The following is a 26,946-nucleotide window of genomic DNA, read 5'->3' on the forward strand; positions in this document are numbered from 1 at the left end:
AACTAGGATCCAAATAATTAATCCTCACGCTTATCTGTGTTGGAAATTCCATTCCAAATGGTTGAATGTAATGATTGTTCAAGTTCTTTCATAAAAATATTAAAAAGTCAGAATTATACACAGTATATAAGTTTTGTATATATAAAAAAAAAACGTAAGGCAATATATAGTTTTTTTCCCTTTCACAATGATGTATAATTGAAAAAAAAAAAAAAGTATTGAAATCTGTATTAATGGGTGTCTGATGGTTTGATCATGTCCTTTAGGGGATATGATTAATGCTACCGAAACCAAATCACTAAAGTCTTCAACTTCTTCGAGTTATTCATCTTTCTAAGATTTTTCTTTCTTTTTTTTGCTAATGACTTTTAGAATGCTTTAAACAAAATTCCATGTAAATATTTACAAAAATGGTTTAGAATATTGTCAGAAAAGTTTTCTGCTCACAGGTTTGAATGATTCATTAGCAGTTGTTGAAAGGGTTTATATTGAATAGAATAATTAAATATAATATAATAGTTTGTAAAAAAAAAAAAAAAAAAGGCAGTTTACATTCAGTTATGACAATTAAGATGGCTAGCAGCCGTAATAACTGCTAGATCATTCATCTACATAACACTAATATAAAGTACTTTTTTCAAAAGATTAAGTCGGGTCTGAAAATATTTATAGAATTTATCTACAGGAGTTTAATGCTTTGAGTCTGCAGGAATCTACAGAAAAAAGATTATTCAAACAAATTTGAAAAAAGAGATTTTGTACATTATAAATGTGTAAGTCTTTTCTAAAATAAGCGTGTGACCACAAGCATGGCTGAGTGGTTAAGGAGTTAGTTTCTCAATGATGATGGACGACTCAGGTTCAATCTCAATGTGTGTCATTTTTGGACGAGTGTCTTTTTATCATAGTCTCGAGTGAACCCAAGCCTTGTAGACAAAACTGGGTAGACGGAAACTGTGTGGAAGCCTACCAAATGAACTTCACCTGTAATAATATAACAGGCCAGCCTGGCCACACACTCTCACACTAATTCTACCTGAGGATTATGGTAAGGCTACTAGTGTCTGTGGAATACTCGGCCACTCACACTAGAATTTAATAAGTAGTTCAGCTGATCAAACAACTGGAATATTCCTTGTAGCATCCATACGATGTGCATCTATATATCACTGCACATGTTTGTGTGCATACATAGTTGAGTGTGCATACATAAGTTTGTGCGCATTTGTCTGTCCACGCTTTTCTACTTTGCATTTTCTTTCTAAATCAGGGAAATATATAAAGATTCTAGTGGTGTGCAAATTACCAGTTATAATAAGGCTTCAGAAAGATCTGATGGGGTGCAAGGAATCAGTTATAAAGGTTTTGAAATGTTGGTAGAATATTATTATAAATGGAATGATAGTATGCTAGTTTATCAGCACAGTTACAATTATGGGAGCAAGAGAAAGAGGGTGCATTTGTGTTTGTGTGTGTGCTTAGTGATGGATGAAAAGTATAAAGTATTGCTTAGCTGGAATTACAAAGAAAACTTTGTTGTAAATTATATTACGTAGGTTGTGGATTTTACATATGTATATATATATATATATATATATAGATTTCAATATAAAAATCTGAAGAAAGATTCTAAAATGTAAAATTTTAGGCTTTAGTCTATTGTAGCTTTTTAATTACTATTTTTGCTTAGAAAAGTTTGTCTGCTTAAAAAGCAGAGATTATTTTTTCGTCAAAGGCACAAGACAATAGATTGATTTCCAGAAATATTTAAATAGCTTTCATAAAATTGTGATAAAAATTTATCTTGCATATTCAAATAGAAATGTAAATATTTATTAATGAACGACTATTAAATAGAAAAGGGAATATTATATTCGATCAGTGTTTTTATCGAAAAAATGTGTATGTGGGCAATTTAAAAGTAATATTCTTTACGTACTCGTTACTCTTGCTTAATGAAGGAAATATGAAATGCAAGGAGTGAAATAAAAAAAAATTATATGTTTTCATATCAATTAGTATAAAAATAATATAAAAAGTCGAGATGGAAACAAAATGTTTCTCAGAATATAAAATTTCATTATAGTTCCAGTTGGCAAATATGTTGGCCTTTCCAGTTTACACTTCCTTAGATGTAACTATTCACAGTATAGAACCATTTTCTTCCCCACAGAACGCTATGCTCAGAACCATGTATATTTTTAGGAAAAAGAAGATATACCCAACATTTAAAAACATGGGGATTACATATTTAGAAATCTCTCAAATAATGGAATTAATACTAGGTGTCGTCTCGGACAGTGTTTGAAATACATTAATACCGCTTTACTCAAAATAATAGATTTCGTTTTAGTTTGCATCTCTTTTTACTTCTTTGAAAAAAAAAAAAAATTTAAGAAAAATATCGAGCATGGTTATTTCGTTTTGTAAATGGTTTCCGACCACGACCTTTACCTGGTTTGTTTTGTTCTCGTCAGAAAACTAGATATGTAAATATGTCAGATGTGGTACAAAAATACATTAACTTTGGTTTGCTCATTAAATGTAGCAATCTATAGCTGGTATTCACAACTCAGCAATGAATGCATTCAAACAAGCATTAGAATTTAGCATTTCTTTTCAGAGGGGAGGTTCTCGCAAAAGCCAAACTAATTAACAAGGGCTGTGCCGTAAATTCCTAATTAATGGAATCAAGCAACTAGGTTGTTCAGCAAGTTGAATGAATGGATGCTGTAATAGTTCATAGGCAGTCGCTCGTGCTGATGGGTCCCGCACAAGCATTTTTTCAATGAAAGCTTGTAGGCGTGGCGATACCTGAAATGAGAGTGTAAAAGAAGACGATTAAACAACGTCAATATAAAAACGAGAAGTAAAAATAAACCAAAAGCAAAACAAAAAAAACTAAAGATAAAAACAACTTTTTAGAAACTCTGAAATTTGTGACAATTTGAAATAATTCACCAGTAGGACAAGTGGGACCATAACCCGTGGCCTCTGCCTGGGACGTAGCCAGTCCACTTTGCATTCCTTTCCTTCTTGGAACACAAAACTCTGCTTGCAAAGACCTATCGAGGCAAGTGAAATCGATCAAAAATCAATGGAAATTGCAGTTGTGGTACCAGTGCCGATGGCATGTAAAAGAACCACCTGAACGTGGCAGCTGCCAGTGCCGCCTCGACTGGCTTCTGTGCCGATGGCACGTAAAAAGCACCAACCGATCGTGGCCGTTACCAGCCTCGCCTAGCACCTGTGCCGGTGGCATGTAAAAAGCACCAGCTGTAGAAACACTGCCAGATCAGACTGGGCCTGGTGCAGCCTCCTGGCTTCCCAGACCCCAGTTGGACCGTCCAACCCATGCTAGCATGGAAAGCAGACGTTAAACAATGATGATGATGATTATACTGCAACATTTGAAGATGTAATATTACTAAGCTGCAGGGTCACTCCGAAAAGCTCTAACTGCGCCGATTTCATCTCAATCGAAGGAGAGGGGCTTTCTCCGTCTGGGTTGCGGATCCGTGGAATAAGCTGCTGGACGAGATAGTGAAGATGCCGACGACCGCTTTGTTCAAAGTCTCCCTTGACCACAAATGGCCTGAACTCTTTGCATGAAGATCCTCCCTGTACATAACTCCATGTCCCCCTACATGGCCTTGCTTTTTGCTTTTTGAGCCAAAAAATTAACTTAACTAACTTAACTTATTAGCAAGATTGCTTGCTATGCTGGGAAACAGTTACAAAATTGATTTGCTTTTAGCTAATCTGAAAATAGCAAATCAAGATACACCCAGAAAAATTAGCAACGCATAGATCTATGCATGTGGTTTGTCAAATGGGATTTTCAGAGTAACAGCAGTATTGCAGCTTTTCAGTAAATAAGTTGACATCTCAGTGCTGTAGGATGTAATGTGTAGTTACTATATTTCATACATTTGTAACAGTCCAAAGCTTAGAAATAAATAAATAACATATGATGGATGATGTAATAAAAGCAATGTAACCCAGAGCAGACAAGATAAGAAATAATACAATATATATTTGCTTAATTATTCATTGAGGAAAGGTGGCACAGTGGAAACATGCTGGATCCACAAGCCAGAGGTCTGCAGATCAAAAATACACTCTGCAATTAATTAGAATCTATTTTTGATATTTATACATCACAACAGAGTTGTCTACAAATATACCAACCATATACATGTATGAATATGTATGTATGTATGTATGTATGTATGTATGTATATATATATATATTATATATATATATATATATATAAATATATATATAAATGTGACCTTGTATGTACCGTTGGCGATTTTTTTCCTCTGTCTTCCCTTCTCGGGATCTTTCCTTCTCCTATGTTTCCGATGAAGAGCTCCGCTCGAAACGTTAAACCCTCCTTCTTTCCTGAGCATCCAATAATACTATATTTGTTCCACGTCCTCACGTTGTTGTGTTTTTTTTTGTGTTTTCTTGTTTGGATTAACTATATATATATATATATACATACATACATACATACATACATAGCTAGCTATCCCTCTAGCTATATATATATATACATGTGTATATATATATATAGCTAGAGAGAGAGGTACAAATTATATTATGCAATAGAAATTTATAGAGGGTCAAAAAGGGTCACCAATGGACTGGGGTACACCAAAACCCAAGTAGTGTAGTGGGCACAGGCAAGACCAGTAACAGGACTTTTCCCTTTGTGTATAGGATTAAGGCTATCAAAGAGTACAAAACAACCAACTGATTAAGCAAATATATGAATTTCTGGCATTGGCCCAAGGCCACAGATTTGTAGGGTGGAGCACAGATGATTGAACCAAATTCAGTGCATGCCTAGAGTACTTTATGATGAAAGGTCAAGTTAATCTTGGCACGATTTTGACATAATATAAAGCAAGAATAATATTACTAAGCAAGTTTCAAATTAATTTGTTTTTTCACAAGTACCACAAACAAACATATTTCAGCAATTCATAACAGATGGCTTTTAAAAATATATGAACAGCAGCTAATAAACGGTAAAAAAGGTTATCTAATTACATCTCAACTTTTACAAATATGAGGAAAAGGTTTTCATTTTCAGACGCCAAACACTTCAGGTTTATTGGCTACGGGGTGCAAAGAGCACCATACAAGTGTGATCGTTGACAGAGCGAATTTCAGGAAGCATGGAGGTTTTAAAGGATGCAATGTCTCGGCAACTAACAAATGATGCAGGTAGTTTGTTCCAGCCCCTACATATGATTAAAACTGTGGACTATTCTGCTGTATCAAATGACAACTACCAATAAATAAATCATTACAATTATTTTTGTTTATATACATATGTTTGCTATTTTTTAAATATTAAAAAATAGATAGACTGTGTAAAGAGAGTTCATATTTATAATTAGCTGTGAAGAATTGGTACAACGGTGTCTATGAACTTTGTAATGTCTATGAACTTTGTAAAAGACTCTTGAAAGTAATGCAGATTTTTAGGAAGAGAGGGGTCAGTTCGTAAAAATTATATTAGTTTTTCTTACCTTTGTATCATTGCGAATTCTAGGTGGTGGCATGTCCCGAATTCTCCTCATGGCTTGCAATGGAGGTTCATTAAAGAAAGGCGGTTCACCATCAACCATTTCTATAACCATAATTCCTAAAGACCAGATATCAACCTGGAAACAGAAACATCAAGAAAGTAAGGACATTGCATCAAACAAATGATAAACAAATAAAAATTAAAGGAAACTATGTAAAACTATAAACCTTGTTTGTTTTCTGGGAAGCAAAATAAACTTTTTGCTGCATCTTGGGAGGGTCATTACGCTGATAATAAACACATACACTGGTTCTATTTCACTTCTTTTCTTATTTGTCAAGTAACCAATTAACAGTCTGATTTGGCATGGTTACTACAGCTGGATGCCCTTCCTAATGCCAACCACTCCAGGAATGTAATGGGTGCTTTTCCGTGCCAGTGGCACTGCCAACGACCACAACTACAATTCATGGGTGGGTGCCATTCACATGGCACTGGCAATGATCATGACTATGATGCACAGGTACCATTTACATGGCACCAGTAGTAACCATGACTCACAGGTGTCGTGCTATTTACATGGCACCAGCAGTGACATGAATCACAGGTACCATTTACATGGCACTGCCAATAGTTTTGATTATTTATCCTGCATTCTTCCTTTATTAAACAAATAAAATAATAAAGGCGGCGAGCTGGCAGAACCGTTAGCACACCAGCGAAATGCTTAGCGGTATTTTGTCTGTCGTTACATTCAGAGTTCAAATTCCGCCGAGGCCGACTTTGCCTTTAATCCTTTCGGGGCCGATAAATTAAGTACCAGTTATGCACTGGGGTCGATGTAATCGACTTAATCACTTTGTCTGTCCTTGTTTGTCCCCTTTATGTTTAGCCCCTTGTGGGTAGTAAAGAAATAGGTATTTCGTCTGCCGTTATGTTCTGAGTTCAAATTCCGCTGAGGCCGACTTTGCCTTTCATCCTCTTGGAGTCGATAAATTAAGTACCAGTTATGCACTGGGGTCGATGTAATCGACTTAATCACTTTGTCTGTCCTTGTTTGTCCCCTCTATGTTTAGCCCCTTGTGGGTAGTAAAGAAACATATACAAATAAAATGAAAATAGGATGTATAAAGGATTAAACTAAAGGGTTACTTACTTCAGGTCCATAAGGTAGTCGAGAAATAACTTCTGGGGCCATCCAATAAGGAGTGCCAACCAGCGATTTTCTTTTAGGAAGTTCTGGGCTAACTTGGGCGCAAAAGCCAAAGTCAGATAATTTTACCTGTAAGAAATGACAAATGGTTTCTAATTGTGTTGATTAAGTATTTAAGGTAATAAAATAACCAGAAGATATAAGAGACTGGCAAAAAAATGAGGTAAGATATGTTGCATACATAACGGGCTCGGAGAAAGAGAGGTATGAATAAGGCATGATAAATCTTTATATATAAAAGAGAGGTTGTGTGTCTGTCTCCTACGATTTAGATTCCTAACTACTCCCACATTTTGCGGTGCAAAACCGGGTATCTTATAGTCGTTTAACCAAAACCGGGTATCTTATAGTCGTGATTCATATCGAGCCCTTCTGGGTATTAGCGCACGTCTACGATGAGTCTACGATTTAAAAAGAAATTTACCATCATTTTTTTTCCATTTTAATGCATTTTTTTCGCTATTATATAAGGGAAGTAACTCTCTAAAAATGTCTACGATGAGTCAATGATTTAAAAAAAAATTTACCATAATTTTTTTTCCATTTTTAATGCATTTTTTTGCTTTTTTTTGGCTATAACTCTCTAAAAATGCTTATATAGTTATTTCCCTTACAAACCCGAGCAACGCTGGGCAATACTGCTAGTTGCAGATAAAATAGATATTTGAGAGAGAGAAAGATAGAGACAGACACTGAGTACAAATAAATTAGTAAAGCATATACAAGGGTTGGACAAAATAATGGAAACACCTAGTACCGTAGCATCGTAATTTTGAAATATCTATAAAACTGTCAAAAGCTTGTTTATTTTTACGATTTTTGATTTATTATTAGTGTTGCTTAATATGTTTTGCTAAAATTGCTTTTTCTTTTCAGATATCATCAGAAAAAGGTAATTAAAATTCATCAAAGTGACAGATTTATCGAACATTCAAAGAGGTCAAATTGTTGGTGCTCGTATGACAGGTGCTAGTGTAATGAAAACAGCCGAAATGTTTGGTGTATTAAGAAGTACTGTCTTGAAAGTAATGACAACCTTTGAGAAAGAAGAAAAAAAAAACTCTGGAAGAAAACCAAAACTTTCAGATAGGGTGGCTGATGTCTAATCTTTATATATAAAACTGAAGTTGTGTGAGAGTCTGTCTACTCTGAATTAGATTCCTAACTACTCCCACATTTTGCGGTGCAGTTTAACCAAAACTGGCTATCTTATAGTCGTCATTTATATCGAGCCCTTCTGGGTATTAGTGCGTGTCTACGATTTAAAAAAAATTTACCATCATTTTCCCGCATTTTTAATGCATTTTTTGCTCGGTTTATATAAGGGAAGTAACTCTCTAAAATGCTTATATAGTTATTTCCCTTACAAACCCGAGCAACGCCGGGTGATACTGCTAGTAGAAAATAAAATCTTAAGAAAGAAAAAAAACATCAAGAAAATAAAAAAACTTTTTTACTGAAATACAGTTTTTGTAAGTAAAGTCCACTTACTCTGCCATCACGGGCTAATAAAATGGAGTCTGATTTAATATCACGGTGGATGACTCCATGAGAATGGAGATAAGCAAGAGACAGCAAACATGCTCGACATACTGTTGCAATTTGAACTTCATCCATTCTGAAAAAAAAAAAAAAAACATACTCAGAATTAGCTTCAATTTATCCAATACTGAAATTCACAATACAGAAAATAAATAATTTCCCTGTGTTTTTTTTTTTTTTTACTTGTTTAAGGAAATGGAGACAAGTTGCTTCAAAATGTAATCTGGATGAAGAATATTTTGAAATGTTTTGAAAATAAAAAAATTGATTCTAAAATTTTGCAAGCTTAACCCTTTGGCATTTAAACTAGCCATATCAGACCAAGACAGTCAACCTGCTTTATGTTCAAACCAGCCAGATATGGCCTCTCATCCTTGCCCTACAATATCATCATCATCATCATCTTTTAACGTTCGCTTTCCATGCTAGCATGGGTTGGACGATTTGATTGAGGTCTGGCGAACCAGACTCCAATCTGATCCGGCAGAGTTTCTACAGCTGGATGCCCTTCTTAACGCCAACCACTCCGAGACGTGGCCAGTTTGGTGGTACTGGCAACAGGCCACGCCCAAATGGTGCTTTTTACGTGCCACCTGCACAGGAGCCAGTCCAGCGGCACTGGCGACGACCTCGCTCGAATGTTTCACGTGTCACCAGCACAAGTGCTAGTAAGGTGACACAGGTAACGATCACACTCGAATGGTGTGCTTAACGTGCCATCGGCACAAAGGCCAGCTTGTTGCTCTGGCAAAATAAACAATCACATCATCCAAATCTCAAACCTACGAGATAATCCATGCTTAATTCAAAACAATGTGAATAAACAATCATTACATTTGACAGAGCAATCTGAATGTTGAAGAGTTAGCGATAAATTGCTGCTCAGCACTGTCAGTACTCTCCTACCCATCCCCACCTCATCACTCTCTGGCTCCACTCAGTCGTCTCCACCCTTTCTCTTCTAAAATATGAGTAGTCATGCAGCTCCTCTACAACAAGGAGTTTGTTCTGTTCTTGCCCCTTCTCTCATACTTTCACCTATCTTTTGCCCCTCATCTCTTAGCATAAAGTCTGTAGCTCACCCCACTCAGTCTGTAGTCTTGCAAACTGCATGATGGCCTCACTAGTGCTGGTAGCATGAAAAAACACCCAATACATGATGAGAAGTGGTTGACATTAAGAAGGGCACCCAGTCTTAGGAACCATGCCAAAGCAGACACTGAAGCAGGAAGCAATCTTTGGACCCATTAGATCCTAATGGAATCTATGCCAATATGGACCACAGATGTTAATGATAACAAAAGACAAACGAAGGCGGCAAGCTAGCAGAAACGTTAGCACGCCGGGCGAAATGTGTAGCCGTATTTAGTCTGCCGTTACGTTCTGAGTTCAAATTCCGCCGAGGTCGATTTGATTTAAATGAAAATAAAGCAAGTGGATATGTGAAGATAAATGAGATGGTGATAATGAAAATGACGAAGAAAAAATGATAAAAATAAAAAGGACAAGATAGACGCAAAGACACAAGAAGTGCAAAGAATAATGAAGATTATGTTGAGAGTGGAACACAATAGCTTACTTATTGTGAGTGACAATATCTGTTAAGGCTCCGCCTTCAAGGTACTCCATGACGACCCATAGTTCATCACCAACCAAGTAACTTTCATACATATCTACAATGTTGGCATGGTGATAGTCTCGCATAATCACAACCTGAAAGAGGGAAATTTTAAAATTAAACAAAAGTCATTTTGAATTATTATGCTAATTAATTTTAAATTATACTAATTCACAAACTACCTGTAATTAAGCAAATGTTAAGTAGCAGAACATGAAAAATGCTAAAATTAATGAAATATTTACTCAAGGTTTAACTTAACAGAAATAGATTACTTTTCAAGGCGGCAAGCTGGCAGAAACGTTAGCATGCCAGACGAAATGCTTAGTGGTATTTCAACTGCTGTTACGTTCTGAGTTCAAATTCCGCCGAAGTCGACTTTACCCTTCATCCTTTCGGGGTCGATAAATTAAGTACCAGTTATGCACTGGGGTCGATGTATTCGACTTAATACCTATGTCTGTCTTTGTTTGTCCCCTCTATGTTTAGCCCCTTGTGGGTAGTAAAGAAATAAGTATTTTGTCTGCTGCTACGTTCTGAGTTCAAATTCCACCAAGGTCGACTTTGCCTTTCATCCTTTTGGGGTCGATAAATTAAGTACAAGTTACGCACTGGAGTCAATGTAATCGACTTAATCCCTTTGTCTGTCCTTGTTTGACCCCTCCGTGTGAAGCCCCTTGTGGGCAGTAAAGAAATAAGAAACAGATTACTTTTTCAGAGTTCCATTTAAATATTTTTTCCTTTGTAGAATAATGTGTAAATGTCAAGCTTGTTGAGTTTAACTCTTTTGATACTATCTGCGACCACCCCTAATTTTAAGATACAAATTTCTTGTCTTAACCCTTTTGATACCAACCCGCCTGAAACCGCCTCTGGCTCTGTAATACAAATGCCTTGTTTTAAAAAATTCTGAATTAAAATCTTCCACCAAACCTTAGTCACAATTTATGTTCCCAACACTAGCTGAATGATAACTAAATTATTTTACTAAATTCTTTGTTATATTGAACATTAATTGAAAGAAACACAGAGCATCTCAACAGAAATATGGTAGCAAAAGGGGTTAAAGTTATCTAAATCCAAACATTCCATCAAAATTTCCTGTTAATTAATGTTCCAGGCATCAGATTAATAATGACAAAGCTATTTTACTAAATTCCAAATCATTTTCAAAATCAACTGAGACAAAAGAAGTGTATTGCCACAGAAATATGATAGGAAAAAAGGGTTGATTTAAGGAACCTATTATTTGATACTTTCTATATTATCTTCATACCAAAAAAGAATAGCTCTACAAATTTGGGTCTTTATATGAAAAAAGTTAAAACAGCCTTTTTTTTTTTTTTTTTGTAATTTATTTTCAATAACAAAGTAACTGTATAATCAGTATGAAAATAGTACATTATAATAATCACAAGCTAGTATGATAACTATCAGAATGTGTTAAGCGTAGAGCATGAAAGGAATTTCATTAACTTATATTAAGAACATTCTTGGCTTCAAATTACATAGATCCATATCCAAATTTTGCTACGTTAAGATTTTACTAATTTGGAATACATAAATAAATAAATAAAAAAAGCCTTCACTCTATACAAAAACAAAATAAAAATAACATACTGATTGCTGACATATACTCTCTCTCTCTCACACATCCACACAAATACTACTGCAACTAAACAAATACTGTAGACATTCAGCCCAGTTCTTGAATGTAATTTTGCAGTGAAAACACGACCAGACAGCAAATATGTTGGTCTGACAATGAAAGGATTGTAATTTCAACCTAATTAGTCTTATTCTACTTTGATGCAGCTAGAATAGATTTATTCTCGCGGCAGGTTGTGTACATCACTTCAGCACTTTAGAGATATGTGGAAGTAATTTTCTAGTAGCAGTAATTTCAAGATAAGTAGATGAATAAAATTATGTAACACAACCCACAGCAAAGGAGTTGACTGGCTGGGAATATACATTTGTTTAATTTTCCTTTACTGGTTCCAGCCATTTGACTGTGACTGTTCTCGGACACCACCTAGGATATTGTCAATTAGAATAATCTCAGTTCCTCTTTTATTGACCTTCTAAAGGTCTATTATAATTCAATTCACATCTAGGACACATTATAGGGATTTATTCCAATTCTTGACTGGTAACTTTATTTTATCAATTAAATGATGGAAAGTAAGGATTGCATCCACAGAGTGGCTGTGTGGTAAGTAGCTTGCTAACCAACCACATGGTTCCTGGTTCAGTCCCACTGCGTGGCACCTTGGGCAAGTGTCTTCTGCTATAGCCCCGGGCTGACCAATGCCTTGTGAGTGGATTTGGTAGACGGAAACTGAAAGAAGCCCGTCGTATATATGTATATATATATATATGCAATGGTGTGTGTTTGTGTGTCTGTGTTTGTCCCCCCTAGCATTGCTTGACAACCGATGCTGCTGGTGTGTTTACGTCCCCGTCACGTAGCGGTTCGGCAAAAGAGACCGATAGAATAAGTACTGGGCTTACAAAAGAATAAGTCCCGGTGTCGAGTTGTTCGATTAAAGGCGGTGCTCCAGCATGGCTACAGTCAAATGACTGAAACAAGTAAGAGAGTAAAAGAGTATTCTAACTATGGTCCAGGACTCTAGTAGCTTTTTAACTATTCTGGATTCTAACTACTCTGGCAATCCACTAGTTACAAAGAATGGTAGAATAGAACAGTGTTGGGATTTGAATTCTGTAGGTAACCAAAAACCTTTTGGTATTTTTCCAAATATTTTAAGAATTCTGTCAACTACTGTCACATGTGTGTATGATTGTGTGTGTGTGCATGTGTGTGTGAGTATGTGGTGTGTGCATGCAGGTGTGGTTGTGTAATTAAGAAACTTTCTATGCAACCATGTGGTTAAGGATTCAGTCCCACTGTGCAGCAACCTGGGGGAAGTGTTGTTTTCTGTAGTTTCTGTAGCCCAAGGCCAACCAATGACTTGGAGTGAAATGAGTAGACAGAAGAAACTGCAAGGAGGTATCTCATGTATGTGTGTGTGTGTGTGTGTGTGTGGGGTGTACACATGTATATGCAATTAATAAATGTTGTCGTTAATACTGTCTAGGTCAAAAATGGAGAGTGTTTACTTTCTCTGGTGAACAACAAATGCTCAGTAATTCAGCAGATGTGTGACAGCTGGTGGAGCGAAAAATAGCTTTCTTGAAAAACGAGGGTTAGTGACGGGAAGAACATCCAGCTATAGAAAACCCGCCTTAAAAGAAGTTTTGTCTAACCAATATCACCATGGAAAAATGCCTATAAAAACACTCAAATATGTATGTATAGGTTTGGTGATGCAATGGAAAATATCCAAAAATGAATATATATATATATATGCTAGCATGGAAAGCGGACGTTAAACGATGATGATGATATATATATATATAGGTGCAGGAGTGGCTGTGTAGTAAGTAGCTTGCCGATCAACCACATGGTTCCGGGTTCAGTCCCACTGCGTGGCATCTTGGGCAAGTGCCTTCTGCTATAGCCTCGGGCCGACCAATGCCTTGTGAGTGGATTTGGTAGACGGAAACTGAAAGAAGCCTGTCATATATATGTATGTATATATATATATATATATATATATATATGTACGTGTGTGTATATGTTTGTGCGTCTGTGTTTGTCCCTCTAGCATTGCTTGACAACCGATGCTGGTGTGTTTATGTCCCCGTCACTTAGCGGTTCGGCAAAAGAGACCGATAGAATAAGTACTGGGCTTACAAAGAATAAGTCCCGGGGTCGATTTGCTCGACTAAAGGCGGTGCTCCAGCATGGCCGCAGTCAAATGACTGAAACAAGTAAAGGAGTAAAGAGATATAAATTTTGTTTTTGGATTTGGTTTGCAAGATTCTTTATAAGAGTTTGTGTGTTGAAGCATATTCTGTTGAATCTGGGGAGAGTCATTTTCTTTTTGTGCCTTATAATGTAACACACTCACTATTGAAAAGGTTGCAAGACGCAACGAAAATTTTAGGAAAATAAAAATATGATAAAAGTGGAAATTTTACCGGTGAGTGTGTTACATTATAAAGCACAAAAAGAAAATGACTCTCCCCAGACACAACAGAATATATAAATGGTTTTAATTATCAATAATCAGCAGAAGTTACAGAATGACCCAAGGCCAGTTCCATGCATTGCCACATGTGTGGGTTGCTTTAATTTCTCTTTGAGTATATGAGTGTTAGCTTAACCCTCTAGTGTTTAAACCGGCCATATCATCATTAATTCAAAACAATATGAATAAATAAGTTTTACATTTAACAGAGTAATTTGAACACTAAGGGGTTAAACATACATTTATATCAACAAAACATTGAAAAAAAATAAAAAGAAAACTGGTTTATTTTTTAAAACTCTTAAGTTTCGTAAAATGTAAATTGTTGGAAAAAGGAAAAAATGTTCTCTAACCTCATTAAATAACAATTCTCTTCTTTGTTGTTTCCCAAGATCCATTTTCTTAACAGCAACTCTGTAACCTGTTGATCGATTTGTAGCAATACATACGATTCCAGTAGAACCCTCACCAATTTTAATAAAGTAATCCAATTCATCGCGTGGATCACCAGGAGAGACAACTGTCTGTAAAGTTGCTCGAAACTAGAACGGATGAAATATTAAATCAAAATTAGATTCCAAGTAACTTCCACAATGCAGACTTACTTTCAAACATGTTAGTTATTATCAGCCGATCGTTTCAAAGAGAAATACTTAAAGCATTTTGTGCATGCAAATTGAATATTTTCCTACTGATGAGGAGCGGTATTCAAACAGGACAAAAATAACATTAACTAAATGTAACAAATGGACAAAAATAAACAAAATGCAGTACAATAAATATGTTATTTTTTACCAGAGAGTAATGGCTATTTGCTCAAAATTACATAATTTTGAGAAACGTTTCAATTTTAACAGGAAGTTAATTGCACTGAAACAAGATACGCAAACACACAGACAAGCGACCACATTTCTCTGGTAAATTAAGACAAGTGTTTCAAATTATTTTGGAAATAATCAAGAATTTGGAGGGATTTAGTTTAGATAACTTTTTTTTCTCTTATATTTTTATATTGTTTTTTAAACAATTCAACAAAAAGTTCTTAGATAAAATTATGGTGGAAGGTTTAAATTTTAAAATGAACACTTTAAAAGAGAGGATCTTAAAACCAGAGGGTGTCTCGAATGAGTTAGTATCAAAAGGGTTAAACATGCTTTTAAGATTTAAGAAAATAAAACAGTTTTTATTTGAGTAAATTTTATACAAAAGCAAAAACAATAAAAGAATCTTGAAGAAAACCAAGCAGAGCAATTTAGCAAAAGAGGAAAGATTTGGAGATATTAATACATTTTCTCTAAGTTCCAGAAGCATGAAATTAAATTCAAGACAAAGCTTTGGAATATCTATGGAAAAAAAAATAATAAATCTTAGAAATGAAGACGTAAATATTAATATTATAAATGTTCACAAGAGTTATCTGATGAATTTATCAACAAGGATAGCTTTCACCTTCTCAAATGTCAGAATGTTTATTTCAGTTTTATAGAATAAGTTGGTAAGTGCTTGACATTTTCAAACCATTTATTGCTTGGTAGGAAGTAGGATCAAGGATAAAAGATTACATCCTGTATGGAATAAGTTGATCAACAAGAGCAAAGTAATTTATTTTTAATATTTATGAAGTTATGTTTTCAATAGATAAAAAGAAAATTATTTGCTATCTTATATTTTATTTTCCTATGTTCTAAAATGTTTCAAAATATTTTTGATACCAGCAGCTCAAAAGTATAAACATTCGTCATCATAATCATATTGCATCCATTTTCCATGCTAGTATACGATAGATAATTTAACAGGAACTGGCAAACTAGGGGACTGCACTGAACTCCAATGTTAGGCATAGATTCTACAGCTAGAGGCCCTTTCTAATGCCAACCACTTTCCAGAGAGTACTGGATGCTTTTTATGTGGCACTGGCACTAGTAAGGTCACCGAGAAGCTCAAGATAAGGCCCCCTAAACTGAAGGGGAAATAGTATTGAGAGGGGTAGCTTTATGCCAGATGATGAAATGGTAGAATATGATAGAAAGACAGGGATAAGTGTCTTGCTATAGGGAGATATATGGTTACCCCAGTTGGAAAAGAAAGACAAAGATGTGTCAGGGTACACCCTGAAGTTACAGGAAGGTGAATACAAGAGAAGTTGCATGGGTGAGTAAGATCATAGGAGTGTGAATAGGATCGCTGCTGCAGAAGATTGCAGACAAGCCAGGAAGAACAGAGATCACAGCCCTGTAGCAGGCGCTACCATTCCCTGTCCACAGTGTCAAAGACTCTTTCGGGCACAGATTGGCCTCATTAGCCATCTGCAGACTCCCAAAACAAGCCCACCCCCACCCCAGGATAACTAGATGGTCTTCGTCACATCGACGGACAAACATCATCATTTCAGGAGTATGAAGGAGAGTGGCAGACGGATAGAGATAGAGATAAACAAAAATTCCTTATATCAAATGAGCATCAGAGTATCTTACATATAAAGGTCAAAATATAACTAATCTCTCTCTATATAAAGCTGAAGTTGTCTGTGTATGGCAGGTTTGGTAGCCTTCAACTAACACTACCTCCTCTGAGACCCTGCGGTGCAAGTTGACCAAAATTAAGAGTATGATAGAAGAAAGCTTGCTCTTCATTCCGTAGAAGAAAAAATTCAAATCGGACCATGTTAACATCAAAAATTATTTACATCAAAAAGGTGCTTTTTTTTCTATGAAAATCCCTATTTTTTACGATTTTTTTACTGCTGTCTCGCCATTTTTCGGTGTATTTCAACCAGAAAAATGTTCCCTTAAAGAGAATAACAAGCTACATAATGCAAAATTTTTACTTTTCAAAAATTCCAATTCTAAAGGGTCGAAACAAACCCAAGCAACACTGGGCGATACTGCTAGTAATTTCTATAACGATGCAGTATTTTTTTTATTACATAAGAAAAGAGAGGAAAGTTACAGAGGAATGAAGTGAAGAGATGATACATATATACAACTGCTTCCTGTTTGGTATCTTACTGCTGCAGATATCTTTACCTCTATAAAATTAATAATTTCTATCATAATATAGCAATGAAAAAGAAGAATGTAAGCTTATAATCTATCAATATTGGAACTCACTAAACTTGCAACAGTTTAAAAGGTTCTCATGTGCAGATCAGATTTTTGGCAATGTTTGAAATTTTAGATTACTGTAGAGGGAAGCTTCTGTGTCAAGTGTGCAATCTACTTTTGATGTGTGGTTGGAGCTATTTCACTATATTTATAATGCAAATGGAATGCCTACCACACAACCTCAATAAACCTCTTAAATCTGAAGCCATGGGCACAAGTCATCGTTAAGCGTGGGATAATAAAGCTAAGTTGATAGATTTACATAGATTACTTTATCTCCGCAGTAGAAAATAGACTGTATTGAGCAATATCATCACTGCATAATGAAAGGAAGATAATGAAAAAGAGAATACATTTATCCTTGTTTATGACAAAAAAAATCAGTGATAAATGAATCATCACGAATCATCTCCAAACACTCTGTAAATGGAACAAATGGTAGATTCATTGACACCAAACTCAGGGACCACAGCAGTGAAGCTTTCACAGATACGTATTTTTTTTATCAATTCTATCTTTTCCTGTAGAGAATACAATCGTCTGCATCGTTTGTTAGGATCAAGCACTTACACAAGTTTTCTGTTCACTGGTCACACATTGATAGATACGAGTATGTAAGCCTGAATTAAAAGACGCCCAATCTTGCAGGATGGTCATGTAAATACAAGCAATAATCAGTGCATTCTGAGTAGCTGAGAATTGTGGGTGACTTTTGGGACAAGTTTTTGCAGTACAAGCAGAATCTTTGATCACTGGCCTGCGTTATCACAGATCAATCCGTGATAAACATAACACGGGTCAGAACTAAGCATGTTTTATCCCAGATCAGTGATAAACGATCAGTGATAAACGAATCAGTGATCATCAAGGTTACATGTATTTGAAGCAAACTAAAGTGAAATCAACATGGTTTTAATATGCAAACTATATTTTCTAACATGAGGATAATGCCTGTTATATCAATAAAACAAATATTATTATTAACGATTCTAGTAGGAAAATAAATATGTTTTAGTAACTTATAATCATGCAAAATGTCCAATATTTGAAATAACAATAACACTCACTCACCAAAACAAAGTCGTGTAGAGATTTATTAGTGAACTAGAATTGGTTAGGCATAATGGTTAGTGATATATATATATATATATACCGGAGTAAGCACATAAATAATGTGAAACAAGGTGGAAAAAAGAGTACTCAAATACCAGTGGTAGAGTAATATGCTTTATTTAAAAGCAGTAGAAATATAACAAAAACTGTTACTCAGAGTTTCCCGTTCCCGTTCGTCGGACAGTATCGTTAAAAAAACTGTCTGACGAACGGGAACATGAAACCCCGAGTAACAGGTTTTGTTATATTTCTACTGCTTTTAAATAAAGTATATATATATATATATATATATATTCATTCACACAGTTAGTTACAGTTAAAGCAATTAGTAGGATTATTTAGCAGGTGTTAATTAATATAATGTCAGACAAAGTTTTACAGCTGCTGCAGCTGAGGCTTTTATACAACTATTATAGCAATAAGATTCAGCATCATACACACACACACGCATATATAACTAAATTAAAATCCCAAACAGTCAAGTAAATAAATAAAAATCTACATTTATCTATTTGAAATGTTAGCAGCATGGATGTTAGTATGGCAACGAGAGGAGAATGGATATCTAGTACCTGCTCATGAGTCAGCCGCTGCTGTTCAGTAAAAGGTGGTTTGGATGGAAAGTTTCCAATATAAGAGGTTGGTTGAGGAGACTTGGAACTAGGTGACAAATTAGGTCCTGTCGCAGGGGGCCCTGCATTCCTGTTGCTATAGGGATCCTTTAGGTAAGAATACATTCACAGGAAAGGGAACACAAGGTCAGATAAAGGACATGCAGCATGCATTATACAATGAAATAAAAACAATATCATTCCAGAAAAATCAAACAAAATGAACATGCTAGGTTTTGATAGAGATGTTTTAGATTTCTTTTTTGAAGGTATTTTGAATTTCGCAATTATAAAATACACATTTTGTTTTAATTCAAAATTTGATAGCATTTTTGATACCAAACATGTGCATACAATTTGAGAATGTGAATAACAAATACACGATATTTCAAAAGAACAAAATGTACACAGTCTGTGCTAATGAGATAATGATATACAATTCCAGGTGTCACAAAACTGCAGCACTTAAAATATAATGAATATAACCAATGGATTTTTATAAGTGTACAAATGGAAGGAGAAATATCAATTTCAAATTATAGACTACGATGATGCAAATATAGGAAAAACTGAAATTAAATTACATATGCAGAGTAATTCAAAACGAAAGGTACAAAAAATGAAAACACACCTGTGAGTGTTATAATGAAAATATTGCAAAAATATGGATGTAACATAAAAGTTTAACTCTCCAAGTTTTGTTTGGCCACACTGAAAATCTCGCCTCTATTATCATTGGAAACTCGAAGTGTTAACCTTTCATGTTACATCTGCATTTTTGCAATATATTCATCACAACAGTCACATGTAGGTTTTTTTTTTTGTACCTTTCATTTTGGACTACCCTGTATTTCTAAATATATTTATATGTTTTATCCCATAAATAATATATCACTATTAATATTATATTAATATGTTTGACCCTTTTGTTACTGACTCAGCCAAAACCGGCTCAGGCTCTGTAGTACAAATGTCTTGTTTCCATAAGTTTTGAATTAAAATCTTCCACCAAACTTTAGTCACAATTTATGTTCCTAACACCAGCTGAATGATAACTAAGTTATTTTACTAAATTCTTTGTTATATTTAAAATAATTGAAAGAAACACAGAGCATCTCAAAATAAATATGGTAACGAAAGGGTTAAGAATCAGCAGAAGAGGTAAGAGGAGACCTCAATGTGGTCACTCTATATGCTAGAAATAATAGCCTAAATTTCCTTCAATCCACACCCTTCCAATTGCTTCTAATGTGCATCAGCCCAAATATAGAGGTGTGTTTAACCCTTTCAATACCAACCCGGTTCAAACTGCCTCTGGTTCTGTAGTACAAATGTCTTGTTTCCATAAGTTCTGAATTAAAATCTTCCACCAAAACTTAGTCACAATATATGTTCCTAACACTAGTTTAATGATAACAAAGTTATTTTACTAAATTCTTTGTTATATTTAAAATAATTGAAAGAAACTCAGAGCATCTGAAATTGCTGAAACCAGTTCTGGCTCTGTAGTACAAATGTCTTGTTTCCATAAGTTCTGAATTAAAATCTTCCACCAAAACTTAGTCACAATATATGTTCCTAACACTAGCTGAATGATAACAAAGTTATTTTACTAAATTCTTTGGTATATCTAAAATAATTGAAAGAAACACAGAGCACCTCAAAATAAATACAATAACGAAAGGGCTAAATCCATGTAAGTAAACAATATCAATATTATAACCACATAGCTTTACTTGAGTGATTATCTCAATGGCATCAACCTAAAATGGTAATTGTGGGAGTAAATTCATGTGTAAAGTATTGAATACTGAAGGTAATGAATATAGAAACTAACGAAATAGGAAAATGGAAAAGCACATACAAATACTAACAGCTAATTAACAAAGATTTTAAATATTTTGGATCACAAAAACAATGTATAGATTTCTTTAGATAGATAGGAAAATGTTTCCATCATAATTTTGCCAATTCATTAATAACAGAACTATGAAACTGGCAATGCAGTGTAGCACGTGAAATTACTAGCAGGTGAACACATGTCGGTATGCATTACATATATATATTGCAGAGTTATGCTCGTTAGAAAAGTGATTTGATATAAAACTTGTGTCTTAATCGCAACAGACATCATGGAAGATGTCACTTAAAAACTTTTAAGAGAACAAATAAACTGTATGTTCACTTTTCATTTATCTCTCACCATATAAAGCTGAAAGTTGTTTGTGTATGGCAAGTTTGGTAGCCTTCGACTAACACTATCTCCTCCGAGACCCTGTGGCGCAAGTTGACCAAAATTGAGAGTATGATAGAAGAAGGCTTGCTCTTCCTTCCGTAGAAGAAAAAATTTAAATCAGACCATGTTAACACCAAAAATTATTTACATCAAAAAGGTGCTTTTTTTTCTATGAAAATCCCTATTTTTTACGATTTTTTTACTGCCGTGTCGCCATATTTCGGTGTATTTCAACCAGAAAAATGTTCACTTAAAGAGAATAACAAGCTACATAATGCAAAATTTTTACTTTTCAAAAAATTCCAATTGTAAAGGGTCGAAACAAACCCGAGCAACGCCGGGCAATACTGCTAGTTTCTTATAAGTTCAACATACATCTACAGACGCAATACTCGGGCATATCATCAGTATTGCATCCTGGAGTCACTGGGTGTTTCCAGTCTTACAACAACCTTCATCCAGAAAATTTGACCTCAACCGATCAAACCTAAGCCTGTGTCAAATCAGCTTTCAACTGACCCCATTACTCACCACTTTTCAGCCAGGGCTATCTAGATCTTTCTCAGCAGCCTCTACATTGTTCCAGATCAGGGGTTCCCAGCCATTTTCTGCCTATGGACCCCTTTGATTCCTATTTTGCTCTACTGGACCCTACATGGCTGTTCAATGTCTAGATAAAATCCTATTTTACTTTTACAATTAAATATTATAAGGAATTGTATAAAAGACGCTGTTGAAATATCTTGTGTATTGTACAAATACAAGAAATTTATTGCACGTATAGGCGCAGGAATGGCTGTGTGGTAAGTAGCTAGCTTACCAACCACATGGTTCTGGGTTCAGTCAGACTGCGTGGCATCTTGGGCAAGTGTCTTCTACTATAGCCTTGGGCCGACCAAAGCTTTGTGAGTGGATTTGGTAGACGGAAACTGAAAGAAGCCCGTCGTATATATGTATATATATATGTGTGTGTGTGTATGTTTGTGTGTCTGTGTTTGTCCCCCTAGCACTGACAACTGATGCTGGTGTGTTTACGTCATCGTCACTTAGTGGTTCGGCAAAAGAGACTGATAGAATAAGTACTGGGCTTACAAAGAATAAGTCCTGGGGTCGATTTGCTCGACTAAAGGCGGTGCTCCAGCATGGCCGCAGTCATAAATTTTAACAACAAAATCCTGTGTGGACCCTAGTTGAGAACCACTGTCCTAGATTGTTCTTCTCATTCATGCAATCTTTATGATACAACAGGCCTTATTTAGAATATGACCTACAAACCCTTGACTATCAATTTCATTGTATTTGTTAAAAATTTCCACCAAATGTTGTAGGACTTGGCAACAAAGATGTAAAATAGATATTTCAGAATAGTCTGAACTAATGAAGAAAGAACAAAATACAAAGTGAATCTAACAATGTGTGTTCTTAAATGGCTAAAAATAATCTTTCTAAGATGTTATGTAGAAGGACATTTGCTTGAAATGTAAAAGGCTTTTCCTCCTATTTTTCCTGAGTGTAAACCTAATACACTGTATTTTTTACCTCGCTTTTGTGTTGGTTTTAAACTTTGCATTATTTACATCATATGATTAACCAAACTAAACATTGGATGTTATACATCACTGGTCACAATGCGCTTTGCATTGTTTTAGCTATCGAATGATGCCACCCCCACTGGCTAGGTGAGCAGGCCAACATTCCTCCTGATTGGAAGGGTAGTCTGTCTCAGGGTCACCTATTTACAGCTGAGTGGACTGTGAAATCAAGTGTTTTGCCCAAGAACACAATGCACAGTCCATCTGGGAATCAAAACCACAATAGTGAGATCATGTGTGAAACAAGCTTGGCCACAAGGTCATGTACTTTCACACACACATATATATATATATATATATAAAGCAATTAACCTAAATGTGGTCTGGTTTAATTCTAAATATTCGAGGAAACTAAACACTATTCCCGCCCACAAGTCATTGAATTCAAATACATACTTAACCTTGTAAGAAGAAGAGTTTTTGTAACTTTCAATTCTTCAAAAATAGTAACGACTCAAATTTTTAAAAAATCTTTTTTCTTGTTCTTTTTTTTTAAATTTCTAGATTAATTGATTAATTTCGAGATTGATTAATTACTTTTTATTGTATAGTCTTTACAGTTCTGATTCTGTAGATAGTTTAATGTACTTAGTGTTTAAACATCCTATTAACATATAGGGTTCTATCCAACATCACTAACTGCTTTAAGTCATACTTTTTCCTTTCCTCTTCACAAAAGCCTTTTCTATAATTTATATTGCTAAGCTGATATTTTCTTTTATCTTTCAATAAAAATACTGATAACTCTGTGTACCTAAAGACCTAAAGATATAAAAAAAAAATCTATAGTGCTGTTTAGTTAATCTAACAGTATTTTATTAAACTCCAAAATACAACTACAGACCAAGTTTTCTGGCAGAATATGTAAAAACCTGTTAACCCTTTCGTTACCAACCCGGCTGAAACCGCTTCTGGCTCTGTAATACAAATGTATTGTTTTCTTAAGTTTTCAATTAAAACCTTCCACCAACCTTAGTCACAATTTATGTTCCTAACACTAGCTGAATGATAACTAAGTTATTTCACTAAATTCTTTGTTATATTTAAAATCAATTGAAAGAAACACAGAGCATCTCAAAATAAATATGGTAACGAAAGGGTTAAATCCTAAATATATATACTTGGAAATGTAGACTTTAACAAGTTTAGTAACATCTTAACGAAATCAGCCTCCCTAATGGAGAGCCCCTATGCAATCACAGGGTCTGCTTAGTATAGCCACCAAATTCCCTTCAAATCACTATTACCATCATAAAAGAAAATGAAAGACACATTGGAGAATGTAGTTTTAGATACCCCTAAAAAGACACAATGATCATGTGTTTGCTCAACCAGGAATGACTTGGGGTTAAACAACAACAGTAACAATCTACATCACAACCTTAGTTGAAACTACACAAGAATTTTTAACTTTCTTTTCATTGCCATGGTGCGTCTACTTTTTATAATTTACACCAGTTGCTACCTTGTCATTTAACCCTTTCGTTACCAACACAGCTGAAACTGCCTCTGGCTCTGTAGTACAAATGTCTTGTTTCATAAGTTTTGAATTAAAATCTTCCACCAAACCTTAGTCACAATTTATGTTCCTAACACTAGCTTAATGATAACTAAGTTATTTTACTAAATTCTTTGTTATATTTAAAATTAATTGAAAGAAACACAGAGCATCTCAAAATAAATACAGTAACGAAAGGTTAAACACATATATCTCTCTTCTTCACATTTCTAACTTTCGTATCAAACATTTAACACCCACCTCCAACTGTTGTGTTTGTTTGTTCCTTCTCAAGCCATGCCTGGCTCATAAGGGCCAGTTTCCCGGTTTCTTGGCGTATAGGTTCCCCACCTGGACGGGATGCCGGTCCGTCGCAGGTGAGCTGCAAGATGCAGGAGGAAAGAGTGAGAGAGAGAGTTGTGGTGAAAGAGTCAGCAGAAGTTTCACCATTACCTTCTGCCGGAGCCACGTGGAGCTTAAGTATTTCGCTCATAAACACATACATCGCCCGGTCTGAGATTCGAACTCGCGATCCCTCAACCACGAGTCCGCTGCTCTAACCACTAGGCCATGTGCCTCCACACCTCCAACTGTAGTCCTTGGGAACCTTTCTCTCCTTTTCTGCTCAAATCTTTCTACCAAATATGACCTAAACTTTATATAAGTAGTGCTAGCCACTGAGCTGTGGTCATGCTGGAGCACTGCCATCTGATAAGTATTTGAAATTCTAACACTACCAACACTTCCCATGATGAACAGGATGGGCGGATTGAACACCCTATCTTGATTGTTTTGATTGTCTTATTTTCATTTTATTTCATTTTATCTAGTTTCAGCTCATGAGCTGTGGCCATGCTGGGGCACCGCCATTCTATTGTGTAAAAGTTCCTCAGAATATCTCCAAAATCAGTGTTCTTATTCTCCGCAATCTTGACATCAGCCTCCCGCAAATAATTTACCAAAATTAACCTTTTAACAAATATTTAATCAACAAATAGAACTGACAATACAAAGTAAAAAAAAAAAAAGAAAAAAAAAAGAAAAATTATGCCAAGGTCAACTGATAAAAAAAAAAGCCGTCTTTAAAAGCTGATAAAAAGCTAATAAAAACATAAATAAAAATATATAAAATACTTTTAGAAATAAGAATCAATCTTTTTATAACACTAAGGTGTATCACGTTATATAACGTTCTTTTAAAAATACTACCAAAGTAAAAAAAAAAAAGAAAATATTGCTATAACAATAAACACATTACACCTGTAATAAATTTATTATATTTGAGTATATCCTGTCACTAATTAGTGTTTTATGGTTCTGAGCTCTAATTCTCAACCTGTGAGAGTTTTAGAACAGCTCTTCACTCTTCTGTAATTGAAATGAAATCTATTAGTATCAGTGGTTCTCAAACAGGCAAATAATATTTCCCCCACCGCCACCAACCACCACCAAATACTGAAGTTTTTAGCCCCCCCTCCCATTTGTCAATGTTTAAACAAGTTTACAAGTATAATTTGTCCCCGCCCACATAATGAAAATTTTAGGTCCTCACCTCTTTGTTAATGAGTATAGGAGATTCAGTTTACATTCATTTAATTCTTTCTTAAAATTATCTTAATTTTATTAAACGTGACAATTGGTTTTCCGCCTTTTTCAATCCTCTCAGGCTCCCCTTGAGAAATATTACATTGTGGAGGCACATGGCCTAGTGGTTAGAGCAGCAGACTCGCGGTTGAGGGATCACGGGTTCGAATCTCAAACCGGGCGATGTTTGTGTTAATGAGCGAAACACCTAAGCTCCACGTGGCTCCGGCAGAAGGTAGTGATGAACTTCTGCTGACTCTTTCGCCACAACTTTCTCTCACTCTTTCCTCCTGCATCTTGCAGCTCACCTGTGATGAACCGGCATCCCGTCCAGGTGGGGAACCTATACGCCAAGAAACTGTGAAACTGGCCCTTATGAGCCAAGCGTGGCTCGAGAAGGAACAAACAAGTACTAACATCCTTCAACAAAGGAGTTTAATTATCATTATAGTTAAAATTCAGAAATATACTGCCAGGATATTCGCATTATAAAGCCTGATATGGTTTCGCAGTGCTAAAAAAATATATTCTAAATCTATTTAGCATTTGAAGGAAACATACTGCTAAAATCAACAGAAATGGTGCCACATTATAGAACTGCAACAGAAATTTACATTGTAATACTGCTTAGTTTTTTTTGGTTTTTTTTCACCCTTTTCAAACGTAGCCCAAGCTCATGGGCCCAGTTTCCTGGTTTCTGTGGCGTATGCGTTCCCCCCAGCAGGACGGGATGCCAGTCCATCGCAGCATTACTCAAGAAACAGGAAGAGAGAGTGAGAGAAAGTTGGGGCGAAAGAGTACAACAGGGGTCGCCACCACCCCCTTGCCAGAGCCTCGTGGAGCTTTAGGTGTTTTCGCTCAATAAACACACACACCGCTGGTTTGGGAATCGAAACCGCGATCCTCTGACCGCGAGTCCGCTGCCCTAACCACTGGGCCATTGCGCCTCCATGCTTAGTTTTTTTAAATCACTAAATCAAAATTCCCATCTGACCAATATTACTGCTATCAGATGAAAAATTAAGTTACAAAATTAAAAAGAATTTGAAGATCACCAGCCTAGGTACTGAAAATCAAGTTTCGTTCATTAAACTAATTGAAATACAAATAGAATGTCTGAATGCTTAAATCATGTAGTAACCAACAGAGCTAAAAGAAAGACTACCACTATAGTTCTGGACTAAAGTGCCAT

At 35.4% G+C, this 26,946-nt stretch overlaps 1 protein-coding gene across 2 annotated transcripts in view; it reads right to left on the bottom strand.

Annotated features, from left to right (window-relative positions):
- Nucleotides 1-320: 320 nt before the first annotated feature.
- LOC115217326 (serine/threonine-protein kinase PAK 5) overlaps nucleotides 321-26,946 on the bottom strand; it is a 71,837-nt gene continuing 45,211 nt past the window's right edge. The window contains exons 4-10 of one of the 2 annotated variants that reach the window (XM_029786979.2): nucleotides 18,806-18,952; nucleotides 14,370-14,558; nucleotides 9,881-10,014; nucleotides 8,251-8,377; nucleotides 6,703-6,828; nucleotides 5,548-5,682; nucleotides 321-2,814 (exon numbers count right to left, since the gene is read on the bottom strand). In XM_029786979.2, coding sequence (XP_029642839.1) covers nucleotides 2,653-2,814; nucleotides 5,548-5,682; nucleotides 6,703-6,828; nucleotides 8,251-8,377; nucleotides 9,881-10,014; nucleotides 14,370-14,558; nucleotides 18,806-18,952 — 1,020 coding nt within the window. In that variant the 3' untranslated portion in view covers nucleotides 321-2,652. The remainder of the gene's footprint in view (nucleotides 2,815-5,547; nucleotides 5,683-6,702; nucleotides 6,829-8,250; nucleotides 8,378-9,880; nucleotides 10,015-14,369; nucleotides 14,559-18,805; nucleotides 18,953-26,946) is intronic. The other variant, XM_029786981.2, reaches the window with a different exon arrangement.

Source organism: Octopus sinensis, linkage group LG11, assembly GCF_006345805.1.
Source record: "Octopus sinensis linkage group LG11, ASM634580v1, whole genome shotgun sequence".
NCBI lineage: Eukaryota > Metazoa > Mollusca > Cephalopoda > Octopoda > Octopodidae > Octopus > Octopus sinensis.